We start from the raw sequence: 19,932 nt of genomic DNA on the forward strand, positions 1-19,932 counted from the left end.
CTAGATCAGGGGTCCTCAAACTTTTTAAACAGAGGGCCGGCACGCGGATGAAGTGGCAGGCAGTCACCTGCGGCTGCTTGGTTTCCCCCCCCCAACCCTGGCAGGGGAGGGGGGGGGCAGGGGGGTTTCTGTAAATACCGGGGGCTGGATTGAGGACCCTGGGGGGCCGTATCCGGCCCACGGGCCGTAGTTTGAGGACCCCTGTTCTAGATACTCAAGCAAATACAAAACCCAACAATCACATAACAAAGAGCCGTATAGAGTTCTTATTTCACAGAAAACTATGTGGTTCACCAGTTTGTTTCCTTCAAACGTTTGCTTCAAATTGCTCTGAATTTTCCAGGAAAAAAACCCTTGTTACTAAACATACAATTTTGTGTCAATCAAAATATTTTACTTAGCACAATGGAAACATTTTGTTTCTATCTTCATGTTACAATACATAAATATATATATATATATAAAAACCAACCCACAAAACAAAAACTAATACCCAAACACATTTCAGAATTAAGCATCCTGTTCTGCTAACATCAAAAAAGATTTTTTCATCCACAACATAGGGACCCCTTCATCTTTCTTTTTTTGAAGCTTCAGTCATAGTTTCTTAAGGTTTTTCCCCTTTTAAATAAATCTTTCTTCAGACTATTGTCCAAACAGTTTAACCATTTGCACCTCAACAGCTTGGAGGACTGTGCTTGGATCAATCACCAGACTGTTCCTGGCACAGACCATTTCATTTTTGGACAGCTTTAGAAGAGGAGCTACCAACTAAAAAGTCTCTGTCAATGGTGGGTGGGTACATAGAAAGAAGAGGACTCCATCTTTCTGGGCTCTCAAGCCCATGCTTTGTGCCAGCCCACCCACTCATTTCTGAATGCTTCGTACTGCTTCAGCTGGCTTCATAAGGGACCACCATGGTATACTGAACTGGCCTGCTGAAGCCACTGGCTATTTTACACTAACAAGGACCCCTGGCACTGGGAGCTGAGCTGGCACTGAACAGACTACTTAATTCCCATTCCCAATTGCTAACCTTCAGATCGTATGGTTAATAAAGTTCTGATATGAGATGCCTGCTTTGATAGAGACTAAGTAGAGAATATCTGCCCGGTTTCTTACTGCTGTGTACTCAGATTTGGCTGTCTTGGTACAAGCTCCAGTAGTGGATCCAACCTCAAATTGTCTGAGCAGCTGGAGTCCTGCTCTAGTATGTTAGCAGAGACAAAAAATACACATATGCAAGCAACACTTTTGGGAGGTAGAAGGTTGGAAAAAATCTCATCCAGAGTGCTTAAAGTAAAATTCAATACAGAATATTTTCCTATCAACATGCATGCAATTCTGCCCAGGCACAGACACAGACCACTGCCATCAAAAGCTCCCCCAGACCTGAGAGTAGAAGGGAAAGCAAAAAGCCAGTGTTGTCACCACAAAGGTGTAAGGCAGTTGTCAGCTGAGGCAGCAGACTGAGGTCTAATGTCTCAACTGACATGGCTCTGCTGCTTGAATGTCAGGAGAAATTAATGAAATAATGGAGGCAATAAGGTTAAGGGTGAGCCAAATCCAGGATCTACTAGGGTAATACTTCATGCTCTGTAAACTAAAAGTTGTTTAATCCTGCTATCTACCCATCCAAAGATGTTTCTACTTAGCTACTCAGTCTAAGATGTTGCTTTTAGTGCTCGCCTCTCATCATTAAGAACACTATTAGCAATCTCTGTAGAAAGAAAAAAATCAATGTATCAGACTCTCAGGATGTTTTTACGTTGGGAAAAGCACCCATTAAATTATCATGAAATGTTCATGGATGCATCAGAAGAAAGATGATAAATGAAGATCTTACTGTTGAATTGTTGATGGCAACAGAACAGAGGCTTGCCCTGTGGGCAGGAAGCTGGTTTATGTACGTCAGCTGGTTCAGGTCCCAGATGATGCAGGTTCTGTCATCGGATCCACTCACGAAGATGCTGTAGGTCACAGATGCAGCAAGGCAGGTCACTGCCTGAGTGTGCCCATACAAAGCCTGGTGGGGAAAAAGCAACAAATAAACCACAGCAGAGGCTGGCTGATTTACTAGGGAACCACAGTCCTACTGTCAGTTTGCTTAGTAAGAACAGCAACCTAGTCATTCTTTGGAGAACTGAAAAGGGTATGAGGGGGTAATACTAAAGCATCTTATAGAAGCACCCTTGTTCTCAACTCATGATTGAAGGAAGTTGAGGCTCCAAGAGATTATATGACTTGCCCCAAGTTGCACAGTAACTCAGGGCCCTCGGCATACATTTCAGACTCTACGACTCTGCTTTGTGCTCAAAAGCACATTTTTCACTTCAGTCCATGCAGTTTTAAGTAAAATTTATGCTTGGAAATGACAGTTTCTCAATATTTTAAAAAAAATTGTGAAATAAAACTCATCAGGATGTATTTCAGTGACATTCTCAATCTTATCTTTCTGTTTTTTGAACAAGTACTATTTTTTTTTTTTTACTTTAGTTAAGAAAAACAGCATTTGGGGAGAATTTTTGCTTTAAAGCCATACAGAAATTCCTTTCCCTTTCATTCTTTTTTTGTTATTTTTCATAGGTTCCAGAGATATAAGGAGTGCTCAGTTTAATTTAGCTTTATTTAAACTGTTTCATAAAAAAAGACAACACTTTAGGCAACTTAATAGCTCAGATAGAAGTCATGGATTGAAATATACTGATGATAATTGTTTAATGCAGCATTCTCAAGTGACAGCAGTATACATTTCTGCTGTATAACCACCAATGACAGTAAAGCCTGTAGGGCAACAGAGAACAAGTCCTTCACAGGTTTCCTAAAAAGCCTTTAAGGGCTCAGTTTTTAGCTGCTTTACTGTGAAAAGTCAGACTTACCAGTTTTAACAGTAAATGCATATTCCCTGTTAACTTTCTCTACAGGACATAATTAGCACATCTTCAGTGTCTATCTCAGTTCAGCATGGAGCAGAACCACATGTCCCAGATGATTTTTGCAAACACATCTCATACTCTTTTCCAGCGTGTGACTGCCAGACTGAACTCTTGCTGGCTCACATGTGCTGCCACTTGCCAAGGTTACTAGGACAACAGTACTGAAACATTAAATCCACTGGTGAAGACACTGAGCTGCAGCAGGCTCTGTACTACTGAAGGTGACCTGCAACTATGAGGGATGAATTTCAGCTTGTGACTTTGTTTCATTCACAAGAACTGTTGACTAAAAATACTGGTACAAAATGGGGTATCCAAGAGTGGTTTTCAGAGGTCACAAACACTCTCTACAGAGCGTAGAAAAGGAGGCTTAACAGTAGCTTTGGACAGGCTGTAGAATAGTCTCTTTCACAAAGGACTGGGCATAACCCAGTGCCTGCACTTGAGAACTGCACAAGATCTCTGCAAAAAGGGTTGGGACATGGCAGGTTCAAGGGCTCCAAATTTCCTTTCTTTCCTCCAAATCATGAAAGAAAATGTATCCACTGTGACAGCATCCAAACTGGCAAGTCAAGCCAACCTAAGCTCCCGCATAAGTTTTAATAAACCCCTTTTTTTAACCCAGAAAGATCCTACCTGGTGGTGAAGTGCTTTAAACACAAGCTGAGTGTGGAAGAGGGCTGGACCTGAGCACAGTTATAATCTCATCTTCAATCCACCAGTGTCTCAATGCATATTCATGCAAAGATGGTTGCATGCTTTTAGTTCTCTACCATCTTCTCATGACTGACAGGTTTTCCCTTAATGGGAAGTACCCTGCAGCCTATTTGCAGAAACAACTATGAAGCATATCTCCAGAGTAAATTCACAAATATTAAAAAAGATGACCAGCTTCACCGCAGGAATGTTTAGTCCATGAAAACATAAACCAAGTTCTACCATCCAACTTAACTGGCTGACGGGGACACAGACATGTTGCAGCTATGCTCAACACCTCCCTAAGAGGTCTGTGTGGCAGACAGTATACTTTGCCTAGATGCTTCTCCCAGTCTATTGTCTCATATGGCCCAGATTTTCTGGGGGCTGGATTGCATGGATTGTTTTGCTCATGAACACTGAGGGAACTGGTAAATGCATGGATCAATACTGAGGCTATTATGCTCAATCTTTAGTGTTCCACAAAACTGTGGAAGCAGACCCTGCTAGAGAGGGAAAAGTGACTTTTTCTGCTGAAATATAGTTTCTGTACTTTACTACATTCCAAACCAGAATGTGTCAGTCCCATGAGACAGCTGGTAAGTGAATAGCATCCACTTTATAGCACATCAGCTTTACTTAAGCAAAGCTCACTCACATTTTTTTTTTTGTTCAGCAGAAAAAGCAGTCACCATGAAACAGTGAATTACATGAAACCAGCAAGTAATTCACTGGAAGACATTTAGAACCATAGTTCAAATTTACATCTATGCCAGACAGTCGTTTAAAAAAAAAAAAAAAAAAAAAAAGAGAGAAAAAAAGCGCCTCTGCTAGCAAAGAAAAGGAAAAAGACACAGAATTTGTCAAAGCATGATCTCACACCACTTTGTAGACTCTGCGTAATACCAGATTATTCACAGTAGAACACATCAGCAAAGCTGATTTTAGATTGTTAAAGAGAAAGGCATTATATTGGAGATAAAAGACAGCCTTGTCAAACAGTTGCCTGAAACTCAAACTGACCCCCTGACTGGAATAATTTTGATGTTTATGAAGTTTACTGCTTATTCTTTCCTCTGCTGCTTTTTCTTCCACTTCCATGTCCATGTCCTGCTTTGAAATAATAACCAGATGGATTAAAAGGTCATCACTGAAGATTTTATCTCATATTTCTGGCTTCTTCTCAAGCAGGAAACAATATAAACCTCAGAAAAGAGACTGCCCTAAACCCAGTTTCCCTCTAATTTCTACACACAAGGATTTCAGATAAATTAAGATCTAAATACTTCTCTGGAATCCCAACAGACACTGACGTTTTCACATCATTTAATGACAAATAAAATATGTTTTGGCTCAGGGTAAGGAAAGCACTGAAATATCATCTAATACCCCTCCAGAGCAAATGAACAGAAGCTTCTAACACTTGGAGATCTTGCTGATCAGTGAATCCTTTATTAGTTTGCCTAAAAGTAGCAGTGTTTTCTGCCTCAATTTCTTAGGGAAAAAGGGTCCTATGCTGCCTTTCTGATATGACAGAGGTGTACTCCAGCTTTACTTGTAAAGCTGAGAACTCATCACTGCTGAACCACACAAATCCTGCATGAGTATTCACTTTTGTAAATGAAATAGCATTTATACAGCTGTTTGATGACTATACACAAGCTCCAGATCAACAGCCACTAAAGGACTTGGGAAAATGAGGACACAAACTATATCATTCTTATTGGATGCATTTCTACCTCATGGAGTGTCAGATAAACCTTTTGTGTTCTGAATTCAGGTTGAAAGAAAAGAATCAAGAACTTTGCCTAGCTGAGCCTTCATTTCCATTTGCTAAGTTTGCAGGGTGGTTTTGAGATCCTGTCCATTGCTATAGCAGCCCAAAAGAACTGTAAGCATCTCCAGGTGATACTGGTATCTGAAAATAAACCAAAGGCTGGCTGCACTTTGAGTGAGAAGAGCATATGCCTTATCTTGACTGTTTCTTTCATCATGATAAACTTTGGAAATGGTACCAAAGAGAAAAAAAACATCAAATAAACCCAAGCAGAGTTCATAACTATAAGCTGTGTATAAATATCAGGCATATTATCAGCTCCAGACCTGATATCAGGTTGATAACATGCTGGTTACTGGGTTTTCTCTGCCTTCTTGATTCACCCAAAGGTGTTTCCTCTGCCAGTCATCTGAGAGAAACTAATCTTCTGGTTTTCATTAAGCTTCTATAGCAAAAGAGCCACAGTACTGACCTGTCTCAAGTTCAAACATTTCACTTTGTCCTTGACCAGCGAAAGTTCCCAGACACACACGACTGAGCTTGTTCCAGATGTGATTATGGTAGTTGCTGAAGGACACACAGCGCAGAGGCACTTTCCCCAGTCTGCCATGCACTCAAATGTAGACACGTTCTGTACAAGAAAGCAGCTTTAAGTCAAATGCTCATATGGTGATACCATGCATTTATTAGTACCAAATGGCAGATGCAGTTTTCAGAACTGAACTTCCATTTCTTCACATCCAGGAAAGAAAAGCTCATCTTAACCAGTCTCTATGCTCAAAGCACAGCTGCATAGTATGCACACACACAGGCTGTGGCTACATGCAGCTGTGCCATCCTCCAGGGCCCAAACAGGAACGCTGGACAAATATCAGTGCCTTACGTCTTAGGAGACCTGAGTCCCAATCCCTCTTGTGCCACAGGCTTCCTACATAACTTCAGATAAGCTTATTCTGCCACTATATAGTGACAGAATGCAAACATTCAACATAGATTAAAAAGAAAGCTCAGGCTGTGATGGCCACTGCTAACAAAGTTAGTGCCAGGCTTTGCAATCCTCCTCTTGGATTGAAAAGCCAATTCCATTCTGTGCAGTAAATTCCACTTTGTGTCAATCTGTGTCAATGGCTTTGTTAGCAGCACCCACATCAGCCTAAACCAAGGTCAGGTCTATTACACATTGCTACAACTACAGCACAAACATCCCTCTGCTCACATTCTGCATTAGCTCTCTCCCACACAACAGGGACACCACTATGTTGCTAATGATTCTGGTGCAGCTGGATGACACATCTACAAAACACATACCACAGACAGACAAACCTTTACCTGCTTACGAGGACAATTTCTTCCAGGCTCATGTCCAGAGGCACTGTTGAGCCAGAGAGAATTTAAGTTGGATTCCCAACTATCCCTCACAGCGACTGTCTAATCACACTCATTATGCTCAGTGTCACTAGGATCAATGACATCCTGACTTTTGAAGACACGGTAGCATTCTGAATTGTTAAACAGATTTTAATTTAATTCAATGGAGAAAACTCTCGATAATTTTATACAGGGAGCAGGAAGTAAAGTATACCTCATGGCTCTTTCACTTCCATTGACTGTATGTCTGTAAAAACATAATGATGTGGCTTGCACAAATTCCTGAATGACATATTCTGCTATTCTGGTACCCAAGCTAACTCAGATCTCTTTGTGTGTCATAACATTGACCCAAACACATCCAAAACAGTGTGATTGTGCTAGAGAAACTGGATCTGTCAAGTGCCCTAACAAGCAGCGTGGTGACACAGACTGTTGCTTTTTAACAGCAAAGAAGTAGGAGTATTAACTTTCTAGCACAGAAGATATTATTATTTTGAATGAATGCACTGGGCTACACTGGGGAGACAGAGAAAAATTGACAGATGGTCCTGTTTTAATTCCAACAGAAAGTTCTGCACAATGAAATTTCTGATTAGTAGCCAGGAGACCTTGTGTTGTCCTTACAACCCATGAAATGGTGTTTCTCCTTCATTTTGATGGAGAACACAGTTACTGGAAGGAAAACCTGAGATAATTGAGATCAGAAATTACACATTTTTGAGCAGTCTATAATGACTTTGCACTCTGTTGGGATATACGACTTGAGATTCCTCAAAAAGGTTGACTGTACAGCATCCTCTGAAATCAACTCCACAATAGGCTCTGAAATGGGTGTCCAAACCAGCCAAAACCCACAACATATCATTCATTTCTGAAACACTTAGACTTTTCCTTATTTACCTTCTCGGACCCATAGTTGCCAAAGCAGCAGGTGAAGTCCTCAAATCCCCAGCAGAATGTTTTGTTCCAAAGAGGAGGAATTAAAACTTTATTTTTTTCGACAGCCAGAATGCCTTTCTCAGTATGAACAATGTGTCCAATAGCTCTCTTGGGATAGTCTGATAAGACAAAGAACATATTTAATTCTGGGGTTTTTAGAGCACTTATGTTAACTTTCATCCTTGCACAGCTTGTGTGGTGAGGCTGGCAAATCCCACATTTAGGCTCAGTGTTGAGGCCAGGCCCATAGACAGAAATCTGCTCTACAACTAGAGATTCCAGACAGAATAGTGGAAACACTCCTCTCCAATGGACCACATAATTCCATGAGAGGGAGTGATGTGCTCTGAAGGAGAGGGTTTAACAGCAGTGTCATTAAGCTGCCAGTGCAGACTGCCTTATGCCATGCACTACAGAGGATGCTGGGCATGTCACCAACAGCCTCTGTAGCACAGCTATGGGAGCCCACTGTCCCTACCAAGATGTGCAGAGAACACCATCGTGGCGTGAAGAAGTAGACACAGTGAAATTTTCCAGGGTAAGGAAAACACAGACTAAGAAAAAGATGATAAAATAGAAAAGATGTGAAGACTGAGAAGTGGGGAAAGACAGATAATTTACTTTGCTGTTGAATATAAAAAGTGAGAATGCAAATGGAAAACAGTGAGCTTTGTGTTTCAATTTAACATATTCAGAATGTATAAGAGAGAAAAGATTTAGGTTTCTTATAAAACAAATGTATCTTCTTAACTCTACAACAGAAGTTTCAAGATTTCTCCTGAGTATTTGAGTGTTTTCAATGCCCACTCACAATACACATATATACAAATAATAATTGGCAGAAGGGATCTTGATTGCACCAAGTCATACAAAGCTGCATGAATATTTTTCTGCTCTTGAAAATTCAGATTCACCCCATCCAAGAATTCTGTACTTATTAGCTCAGGAAATGGAGCACAGCCCCTGCAGCACCTTTTATTGTAACTGGTGAGAGTTTCAGATTTTGCAGGCTGCTCATAAAAGGAGGAAGAATTCCACTTGAGTGAAGGGACAGCACAGTCTCTCTTCCTGATGAGCTTTTGCCTTGGGCATTCCTCGATGGATGTGGTTTCGTGAAGAGCTAGGACAAAAGAATGGCATTAGAAAACTAATATCTATTTGCCAGATCATACAGGAGAGACATCTGTTTAAATCCTTAATCATAGACTCTAGGACTATCATACACAAACCTCTTCATTGTGGTATCATCTTACCATTGTTACATTTTCATCAGACTACATCCTTTCCTCACAGAGATAGGAAGCTAATCCCAGCAATTCAGAAGAGGGAAAAGTATAGGTGAGACTTTGAGCTGCTTTTATTTGACTGTACCCATTCCCAGACTAGTGGTTACTCATGTGACTGTACTGAAGCAGCAGTACCCAGATTTGATGCCACAGCTGTATGGCATACAACAGGAACAGCATGATTAGAAGGTGGCATCACATACATGTGTGGGTGCATACTGATGTAGTACATAATCTGAGGAAGTCTATAGCCCATCTTTCAACATATTTAAATCAGAAAATGTCTCTGATTTAAATTTCTATTCTTGCTTTCCAGTTGAAATCAAGATCAAAACAAATTATGCTCTTTACTCGCATGATAAAGTGGTACCTGCTTTGGTATCTGTCCGAAGTTGCTGACAAAACCCAGGACAGTGTTCTTAATCAAAGGATCTTTAACATTGTTGAGGTCCATCTTGTCTCCATAGAAGTAAGGGTGATAGGTGTTAACTGCCTCCACCGCAGCTGAGCCATGTTGCTTGTAGCCAAAAATCAGATCTATCCAGCGATGGAGGTGTGCACTGACATAGTCACTTTCCAGTGCCTGAAACCAAAATAAAATTAATTAATTCAGCAGAGTGTATCCATGACAAATACATTACCACTTTCCAATCCTTGCTGGAGACTGAAATTCTGTGCAAGTGAATCTTTACACTTTCAGTTTTTCCAGTACCACCATTCTCAGCACATCCTCACAAAATGTGACCAAAGAGATGAAAGGTGGATCCCCACAGGAAAAGGAAGGACAAAGTGCAGCATGCTTGTCCTAACAGGCACCAGAAGTAATATCCTTAGAGACACCACAGGCAGGTTCCACAGAGTGGAAGCGCTCCACAGGTCTTGGCACATCCTCCAGCTTCTAGCACACATTAAAGCCTGTGCTATCATGTCTTCACCGATACTGTTACTGACACAAGACAGTTTAAATGAGCAAAACAGCTTTTAGCATTTGGTGCCACCACTTTGCTCTATGGACAAATCACAGGTGAATTTCTATTTGTAGAAATATGCCTTATAAATCATACTGAGTAGCAAAGACTTTATTTGAGAAAATACATATAAATATAGATTGGAAAGGGAGATGACTAGAAGAGGGGCTTCTAAGTGGGGTCTGAAGGATATAGCAGGAGAGACTGCATGCCATGAACTAGCAAAGAGAATTTAGAACTTGCAGTGAAATGGCAAGGGGTGCTGCAAGCCAAGACAGGGAAGGGGTTTTGCAGTAGGAGACTTGGGGTGCAACAGGGCAGCTGTATGACAGAAGCTTCAAGACAGCCCGAGTTTGATCAACAAACATTTTGCTACCCTTGCAGGACTTAAGCAGAGACAGTCACGCCACTGGATTTCCTCATCATGGAAAAACCTGGGATCTGAACTTTTCCCGCCAAATAAGAAATGGTTTACTTCAGTTAGATTTTCTACCCATAGTGACAAGTGTGTGGATTAATGGGACCAGAAGAAACAATTACTACTGAAAAAGACTGGGAGAGATGTTACAAGGTAATACATCCACCCCAATGTGGGCTCCCTAGAAAGCTCAATGTAAACATGGTGGAAAACACAAGTTTTCCTTGAAGATCCAGAGAGCAATTCATAAGCAGCAGACAAAAGTTTCAGTTGAACCTTTGCCCACCTCCAGGTTACCCAGCCTTACCCATGAGGCTTCACTAAACGTTAGTGCCCCTGCCATCACCTGCCTCACCAAATTTTTGTGGATTCTCAAACAGCCTTGCCCAATAATTCAAGCAGCAGTGTTAAGCATTATTAAAAATACTTTCCGATCTCCAAATCATTTGACTGTGCAATAATCCCTGATGCTCAGTTAAAGGTCTCCCAAGCAGACCATCCCACCCAAAGCACAGTGGAAATAAACAAGCTAATGGGATCCAGAACAATGGCTCATTTCACAGAGCCGACAGTTAGCCCAGTGCAGCTGGTTTAAATGACCCTGCCCACAGCTATAACAATCACAGGGCAGCTCAGAGAACAAGTGTGGCATACAATCTGTCCCCTGCAAACAACAGGAAAACACTTATGAACAGACTCAGAACTCATCCTTATTAATAAAAGCAGTTAGTCCATGAATTACAAACTGTAAATTTTGCCTGGCATCACTGACAGAGAAAAACAAAGCAACCAACAGAGCTGCAAATGTGCAGCCTCTCAGTATTTCACTGAGCACTATGACAAGCCCAACCAGGGAGGGAGAACTCGGTGTCTAATAAGGAAGTAAATAAATTTCTTTAGTAGACGAGATTCCTAACTTATTAAACATGAAACAGGGAGCTACTCAGTTTTATGTCAAGAGCAATTCTTTGCTCTCATATTCTTTAAAGCAATAGTCAAACCTCAGAACAGTGTTGATCTGGATCAGTTTAATGCACCAAACTCATTGTGAAGCCTTCTAAAACTGACCACGGTACCAGTAACAAGTACACCCAGTCTTGTGGATGGTTTCAGAAGACAGAAACTATTATATGTTTCAGAATTCAAGATCTCTAACCCTCCACTTCAGAGTCAGATGAACTTCCCAGGCAGGCTAATCGACTTTCCACAGCAAGATTTCTTGCATCCTCCCGTGTAACACCTAGTACTACCTATGGTTGGGGACAGAATATTCATTGACTGTACGTGATATCTGATCAGGTCTGGCAAATCATTAAGAACACAAGTCTATAAATGTGATCTTTCATTTGCTAAACTGCTCCTATTTGGGATTTGAATTAATTTATGAAAGTTGTGTGGTTTTATCAGTAGTGCCAATGTTATCAAATAGTGCAGCTCAGTGGAAGCAGGTCTGTAGAACAGAACAGATGGTTGAGAGGGCCCAATATCCACATTACACTGTGGGGGCTTTACTTCAAATTAGATCTAGTCTGCTCTTACAGGCTGAATGCCATCAGCATCTGTAGTGCACAACTGGAGTGCAGCTTTTGGTTTTGTTTCATCCAAAACAAATCTAGTTCACACAATTTGAGATCACTGCAATAAGAGCAAAGCCACATTATGCAGGGATGATTGATAGATTAATTTCCAAACTGCACTCTTACTCCAGTGTACAAGGCAAAAACAGATGTTCCCCATTTTATCTAAGTGCCTTCAGAGTGCTCACCATTACACAAGCAGTAAGGAGCACGGCTCAGTGCTTTACACTCCAAACAAGCCACAATATACGAGACAGGATTTCTCCCTATGTTTTTCTTTAAAAAAACATCAGCGTAAAATTGCAGCAGCTTTCAGGCATCCATGGATTTCTGTCTGCAGCACCTCTGTTAAGGAGGGACGGTGTTATCCTTCCCGTATTTGGGAATCTGGAGAACAGAGACTAAGGACCTTGAAGGTCACATAGACAGCATGAGATACAGCAGGGAAAGGAACCTGAGTGCCCCAAAACCTTCATGCCTTCATTGGAGCCACTGGGGAACACCAGGGAACTGCTGCATGTTTGACCTCAGTGGCTAACATCTATTTGCACTGGGTGGCACTGAGCTGCTTCCCTGCAAGGGAAGGGATCAGGCACTCGCTAGGCTCAACTCTTCATTTTAGCAAGGACTGTACTTCAAGTGGCAAGCCTGCAGTGCACAGAACACTTACTCAAATATCTCCTCCCTCATAGCAGGAGTATCATCATGTGATTACGGGCACTGACAAAAACTCATTTCTGTCTTCCCTTCCACTACTTTTCAGTGTGACTGGAGCTCTGGGTCTCTAAATCACTCTCCAGGCAGCTTCAGAGATGTCAGTCTCAGTAATACTTATTATTGTGCATGTACAGGAGCTTAAGCAGTCTGAACATGGCTCTTAACCTCTCTGCATCTCAGTTCTCTGGCAAAAACATTGTCTTCTTATCCCTTCAAGCTAATAGGTTGCAAAAAAGCAGGAGATAGACTCTGACTGAAAAATGGAAGCTAGATTCTGGGGGAAATGCAGACACTGAACAGTGTTTCCAAATCAGAACAAAAACACCCAACTCTCAAGTTTTCTCATTTATTAAAATCTACAACCCCTCCCCTCCCAGTTCTAAATTTGGAAAAATCACATCCTTTTATTTTACTAATAATGGACCTATATACCATACACAATTAGTTCTAACAGTTACATCATAAAATAAAATATTTTCAGTTCAGCCTGTAATCTAATATAAACATTGCAATGAAAAGATAATTTTGAAATGTTTTGATAACAAAGACAGAAAGTTGAAATGATTCATTGAGACATTTCTTGTTATTACTGACACACTCCTATTTCAATCTGACTAGTTTTCTGGAGAAAAGCTCTTCTATGCATTTTTTCCCCAGATAGGTTTACTCACTGTGTGCTTGTCAGCCCAGTAAAACTGGGCTGTGATCTGAGTTACACAGGTAACTGCTACGGAAATACAAGGTAAAACAAAGAACAAGGAGAATAATGTGGCTTCTGCAAAGGGACTGATTAGTTACTGAATATGCTGTAAATTCAGTGTACTGGCTTAGGTTACTAAACTGCATGACAGCATACCACTGAGTCAAGCTACTAGGCATGGAGACACTTGAAACCTGCTAATAATAGTAAGCAGCTATTCTCCACACCACATAATTTTGAATATCATTAATTCACAAGCTGTTTTGTACTGAGGCAGGATTCTGGGGCAAAAAGTGGTAGATGACTACTTTCAATGACATTTCCGAAATGATTGAAAACAACATTTTTAATAAGTGTATACAAAAGTTACCCATTTCAAAATAGGTAAAGTAGCCAGACTGAAATTTAACTTCTTTTAAATATTTATTAGCATTATTGTTCTGCCACAGATTTAAAGTGAAGCGTTCAGGTGATGAATTCACAATAGAGACTAATGGGAGCTGCTTAATCGATTACACAACAACAACAAAGAAGGATATATCTCATTATACACTCAACAGTCCTTAAAAAGAAACAAAGGCAGGACTACTGCACAAGAAAGCAGGCAAGCTCAGACTCAATTCATATACAAGTTCACTCACAGGAGTAACCTGAGCATGTGTGAATGAATCCAGAGTTGAACAGGCTTGCTCTCAGAGCTATTCACCAGCCAAAGTGTTTGCAGAATTAATTTTGCAAAATATGTAGATGATGTACACTACTACGAGCCTGTTCTCTTAAAACTGGTTTAACAGAAGAAAATTTTTCTCAGGATGGATTCACAGCCCATAGACCAGCTTATAAAGGATTTTTTTGTTTTATTTTTAAACATGGATAAAAATGGCATTGTCAAACATGGGACTAAGGCTAGATTACTTGACAGCACCCAGGTGGCTGCAAGGAGAAGGAGACATAAGAGGCCAGAATAAATAAATCAAACAGATGCATAGGGTCTCAAGAGGGAAAGCAGAGACACTAAGTATAGGGAGTGGAGCCATAGAAAAGTTCAAATAATAAGGGCAGTGGGAAGGAGATTTGTATGCAATGCAGACAATGGAAATGGTCCCCCTTCCAGTTATCTCTGTAATGACTTGAAACAAGGTATCAGGATGTTAGAAAGAATAAGCTGAAGATTCAAAAGAATGCCCAAGAAAAACATGTAAATTATTTAGTAGTATGTACATCACAAGAAATATGGATTCTGCATGCAGCACAGCAGTGCAAAGCAAGGGACATGAAAGTAATGGTAACTTAATGGGAGCAGGGCAGTTATTGTCAATGGTTAAAGGAACAGTGGTGAAAAGAATATTTACAAGACAAGAGTATGACTGAGTTTTTTTCAGAACAGGAACAAAAAAGTTACAATAGTCATTAAGGAGACAGGATTTAAACCTGCGTTTGGAAAGGTTAACTGAAGAAAGGCTTATTTGGAGATACCAAAATAGAGAAGACGGATGTATCCATAGGTTTGGATAAAATCACCTACAAAGAGATTATAGAGAGTGAAAGTTGAACGCCCAAGGGGAGGACCTGCCGTAGCATAGGAGAGGTGAGAAGAACCCACTGAGGCAGAAACTGAAGGTACACATGACAAATCAGGATAATGCAATGCCTTGAAAATCATAGGCTAATTGTTTAGTCCCACTGATGCTAAAACATATCATCATCACATTTCTGGTATACAGCAACAATCTGTCTGTACTCACAAATACAGATTGACTCATTGTGCCACAGGAAATCTGATGACATAATGCAGAGGCACTATAGTACAGCCCATTGCCTTTATAGCTCTAACAAAAAGACACCTGCACCAAGACATTCTGCTGCAAAGTCTGCATTCATTGTAATAACCTTCATACAGAATTGCATTTGTTCTCACTGCTGCATAGCAGGTGACATCATGCAGAAGTCAAGATTTTCTAAGTACTAATAGATAGCATTAATTGTAGTTAAGTCTCAGGACCTTAAACCGATTTGCTTTCAAATTGCCAAGGCTGACTCCATTAAAGGCAGGAAATCACATTAGGTTTTCCCCTCCCCAAATAAAAACATAATTGTAGTCCTAGCATGACTCAGAGATGAAGGTAGATAGTTTAAACACACACAGCTGGTTAGCCACAACATGGAACTATATGCATATAAATGTCACATGTATGCATTATGTTATGTTCACATACACTTACAGGCTGAGATAGGTCCACGTCACAGACCTAGATACAAACTTCACCTGTCTGGAAAGTTGGCCGTGATTCAGGGTGAATTGTCAGACAGACAAATAGACATGTGAAGTTCAGAATCCACATGAACTCTGCAAAGGCAGGACACACTTGGATCTAACATTTTGGTTTGTGACTCTGGCCTTCAGAGCTTCATTTTCAGTGCAACTCAGTGCAGCATTTTGTCACAAATCTTGATACTCACTGACCTGTCTGTGCAGAAGAATGAATTTATAGGGGTCTCCGTCTGCCCAAGGAGGAAGCTGCACATCTCCCAGCACTGTTCCATCCTGCATGCAGCCTGCAGGAATTACAAAGGGAGAATTAAAAACAAGAATCACACACATTGCAAATAGAAATAGATTTTCTAAAACACTGAAGTCAAAGGGAATTGATGTGACGTTCCCACATGCAGTTTCAGGTTCTACATCAAATATAGTGCCATAGAACACTGCAGAACCAATTTCTCCTGGCATTTCTGATCCAATAATAAAGCACTGAGATGCTCTAATAACTGTCACTAATACAGTAAAAATATGCATGTCCACAGCACAAAACATTTTAGCACTGACTGCAAACTCAGACAAGACAAACTTGTTGGCACAACTTTCTTTTTATACATAATCCTGTGGGCCTAACTGCCAGATATTCCTACTAAAACAGGCACTGAAAAAGATTTTGTTGTCAAGTACTTCGCAATCTGATCCCTTTCAGGAGTTGAGCATATGTTCTGAAATCAGAGCACAGTGTTGCACAATAGGATGAATTCAAATCTAAGTTGAGGCTCAGGTCTGGGACCGTGTCTCCTTACAGTGTGGCAGTGAACGGATTCTGGTGCTTGGCTTTGCCTGTTGTAAAATCTTCCTGGATATTTACTCTCTGTTGGTAAGATTCTGGTGTCTTTTTTAGGTCCCTCCACTTGATTCCACTCAGGTCAGTCTCTGGATCTTGATCTCAGCCAGGCTGTTTCTTGACCTCCCCTCAGGATGAAAGTACCCCTGTTCTTTCTTACCTTCTAACAATCTTCTAGCATCTTTTTCCCCTTCTGCTCTTTTCTTAGCACGCCTATGCTGGTTTTTTGCTGGTATAGAGTTTATTTTCTTCATAGTAGCAAGTACGGGGCTGTGTTTTGGATTTGTGCTGAAAATAGTGTTGGTAACACAGGGATGTTTTCGTCACTGCTGAGCAGCGCTCACACCGAGCCAAGGCCCTTTCTGCTCCTCACCCACCCCTCCAGCGAGGGGCTGGGGGTGCACGAGAAGTCGGGAGGGGACACAGCTGGGACAGCTGCCCCCAGCTGACCAAAGGGATATTCTGTGCCATACGGCGCCATGCTCAGCATATAAACTAGGGGGAAGGAGAAAGGAGAGGGACATTCAGAATGATGGTGTTTGTTTTCCCAAGTAACCGTTACGTGTGATGAAGCCCAGCTTTCCTGGGGGTGGTGGAACACTTGCCTGCTGATCAGAAGTGGTGAATGAATTCCTTGGTTTACTTTGCTTGCATGCACGGCTTTTGCTTTACTTTGTAAACTGTCTTTGTCTCAACCTATGAGTTTTCTCTCTTTTACTCTTCCGATTCTTTCCCCCACCCCACTGCGGGGAGTGGGTGAGTGACTGTGGTGCTTGGCTGCCAGCCAGGCTTAAACCACAACGATGTCTCATTTCACTGAGATCTTAAATAAAAATATACCTAGACCTCAATACCTTGAGTTAAGTTGCCTTGCCGTCATCAATTTAGGCTGATTCTTAAGGTATTTCTCTGCTGCCTTGTTAATCAACCTGTGTCCACTACAAAAAGCAGCTTTGCATTTTATGCAAATTATGTGAATTTCCTGTAAAGTGAAGTGGATCAGGACTGCCATGACTATTTCTGAATACTGTTTTTATTGGATTCTCTCTGACCCTCAATCACTGATGCAGAAAAGTCTAAAGACAGTGTACATTCAGAAGGGATTGTGATGCTGCTTGAGGCCAGGGACAGTGTATCAAGTTCATGTGACTTGTGCAGAACATTTCAAGATTATAGGGAGGACATTTGACAACTTTAATCACCTTGTGATCTTGCACAAAATTTAAAAAAACACCTTTCACCAACACCATTTTACAATTGATCTATCTGCAAAAGTCAAATTAATATATTGTTCATAGCCACATAGATGTGATGATGCAGACCAAATTTTCAAGAGCAACTATCTAGATTGCCTATATCAAAATCCACCTTAGTCTGACAAAATTTGTAATTCTTTTGCACAGTAACTAATAGGAACTACAGTCCCTTCTGAGCTGTAAACTTCGTTCTTCTCATAGCATTCAGATAACACAAGCTTGTATTCTTGTAGCCTTATTTTAATAAAAGCTCTCATCACTAGAGAGCCTGGTCAGTCCACATAGTCCAGGGACCAACTCTCAACACATGATCCAGATCTCTTCCCTTGTCATTATGCTGACAAGCAGAAGGGGAGCCCTGAAGTCCCTTCTAGAACTTACCAAGTTCAAAGTGATTTGCATTGGTCAGGAACTCTGGCAAGTAGAAGAATTCAGGGATGAGTTCCCTGACATCACTCATGTTGTCCCTTGATGCTGATTCCCACGTGCTCTTGACACTGTGAAACATCCTGTCTGCAACATCAAAATTCCCACCCTGTGAAATGGAGACAGACAAAAAAACTGCAGTGCAAATATTTTGTTAAATAAAAAGTAGATGCAGAATCTTAGCCAGTTCTGCAATAATCATCTTATCACATGTTTGATTAGGTGATAGCTCAAGATCTGTCCCAGCTCTGCTAACTGTGATCTCATATTAGGGGCTGCCTTAGTCCTGATTTGTAAATATGTAGGTTGAGAATACCATTAAAGCTGGGAGTCTTGGCATAGCTTGCAATAACACAAGAAGCAAGCAGAAATGATCATGGGCAGCTTGAGAATATCAGAATACCCACTATTAATCCTTCTGAAAGCAATTAATTCCTTTCACCCCAAAATGATTTTCAAGCAGTGGACTTCAGTGGTTTTGCTTCAGTTGAGACCCAAATAGTTGTGAACAATCTTATGCACAATTCTACTGAGGAAAACCTTTGGGGAAGGGGCAGTACCACTGAAATAGCATTCATCAGCTCCATGCAAACAGGAAAGGCCCAGCTGGCAGGAGCCTGCAGGGGCTGTTCATTCCTTATGGGAAGGAACAACAGCATAAAGAGGGGAAGAAAGGAGGAATATCTGGGTCCCAAGCTGAACTGATGTGTAACGAAGGAGAAACAAACTACCTCACATCCTGAGATAATCTGAACATGTTTAGTTTCACAAGAGTCAAACACTAGACAAAAGCAGCCTCAGTAGCCCAGGATGTAATTTTGAGCTAACCCCTCAAGAAGAAAGTAAAGAATAAAATAAATCACTTACTGAATCAAGGCTATATGCCTTACAATGGAACCATATCTCCTACAGGATTTTCTAATGAGATTTCATATACTGTGTGCATCTGTGAAAATCCAAGTCCACCTTTACATAGGGATCCTTACATTAGGCATGAAAGGATTTATTTTAACATAAAATTTCTACAATAATGGAAATAATCAAACAAAAATCAGGGGTTTTGAGATCATCTGAATGAGTTTGCCAGAAAGAACAAGTTGCTTCAGAAGAAAGCTGACTTTCTAACTGTATGAAGTGACAGAACCAAATTGTTTCCCAATACCTTGTTTAGGTACTGGCAGCAGTATAGCTGCCCAACTGCAGCATGCTCCCAGGCTAATATAGGTATTTCTCATTGGACTTAATTAATTTGGATTATATGTCATGGGACATAACACTACATCCCACTGATAGGGCTCAAGAGATATTGTCAGAGATAGAACAAGTACCTTTAAATAGTTCTGCAGTGCAGTAAAAATGTATGAATGATTGCTCATCCTCAACCATTCAATCCTCAAAGCTGCTTCACTAGGCAAAAAGAATAAGCCAGTAGGATTGCACAATGAAGACACTAAAACCCAGAGGTGGTGCAAGAGTCAATCTGTTAATGAACATGAGATGCCATCAGATTCTGTCTATGGCTGACCCCTTGGGAAAACTTGATAGCTTTTGGTTAGTTTTCTCTCTGCCTGTAGACTGTTGCATGTGCCAGATGAGGAGAATGCTGTCATCCTGCATATAAACAGTCAGCTGTTCTGACTTGCAGTCTATTAAATAAGAAGATAATGTCTAAGCATAATCATGCTATAAGGATGGAATCCTACTCCCATGGATCAGATGAATCCAAAGCAGCAGTTTCCACATTGGTTTCTGATGATA

The 19,932-nt window shown here is 40.8% G+C and overlaps 1 protein-coding gene across 2 annotated transcripts in view; it reads right to left on the bottom strand.

Moving 5' to 3' along the window:
- The window catches only part of WDFY4 (WDFY family member 4), a 144,536-nt gene that overhangs the window by 6,009 nt on the left and 118,595 nt on the right, over positions 1-19,932 (bottom strand). For both annotated transcript variants that reach the window (XM_040606886.1, XM_040606885.1), the window contains exons 52-58: positions 18,130-18,283; positions 15,850-15,941; positions 9,376-9,588; positions 8,692-8,839; positions 7,681-7,838; positions 5,882-6,040; positions 1,847-2,026 (exon numbers count right to left, since the gene is read on the bottom strand). In XM_040606886.1, the coding sequence (XP_040462820.1) occupies positions 1,847-2,026; positions 5,882-6,040; positions 7,681-7,838; positions 8,692-8,839; positions 9,376-9,588; positions 15,850-15,941; positions 18,130-18,283 (1,104 nt within the window). The remainder of the gene's footprint in view (positions 1-1,846; positions 2,027-5,881; positions 6,041-7,680; positions 7,839-8,691; positions 8,840-9,375; positions 9,589-15,849; positions 15,942-18,129; positions 18,284-19,932) is intronic.

This window comes from Falco naumanni, chromosome 9 (genome assembly GCF_017639655.2).
Source record: "Falco naumanni isolate bFalNau1 chromosome 9, bFalNau1.pat, whole genome shotgun sequence".
Taxonomy (NCBI): Eukaryota; Metazoa; Chordata; class Aves; order Falconiformes; family Falconidae; genus Falco; species Falco naumanni.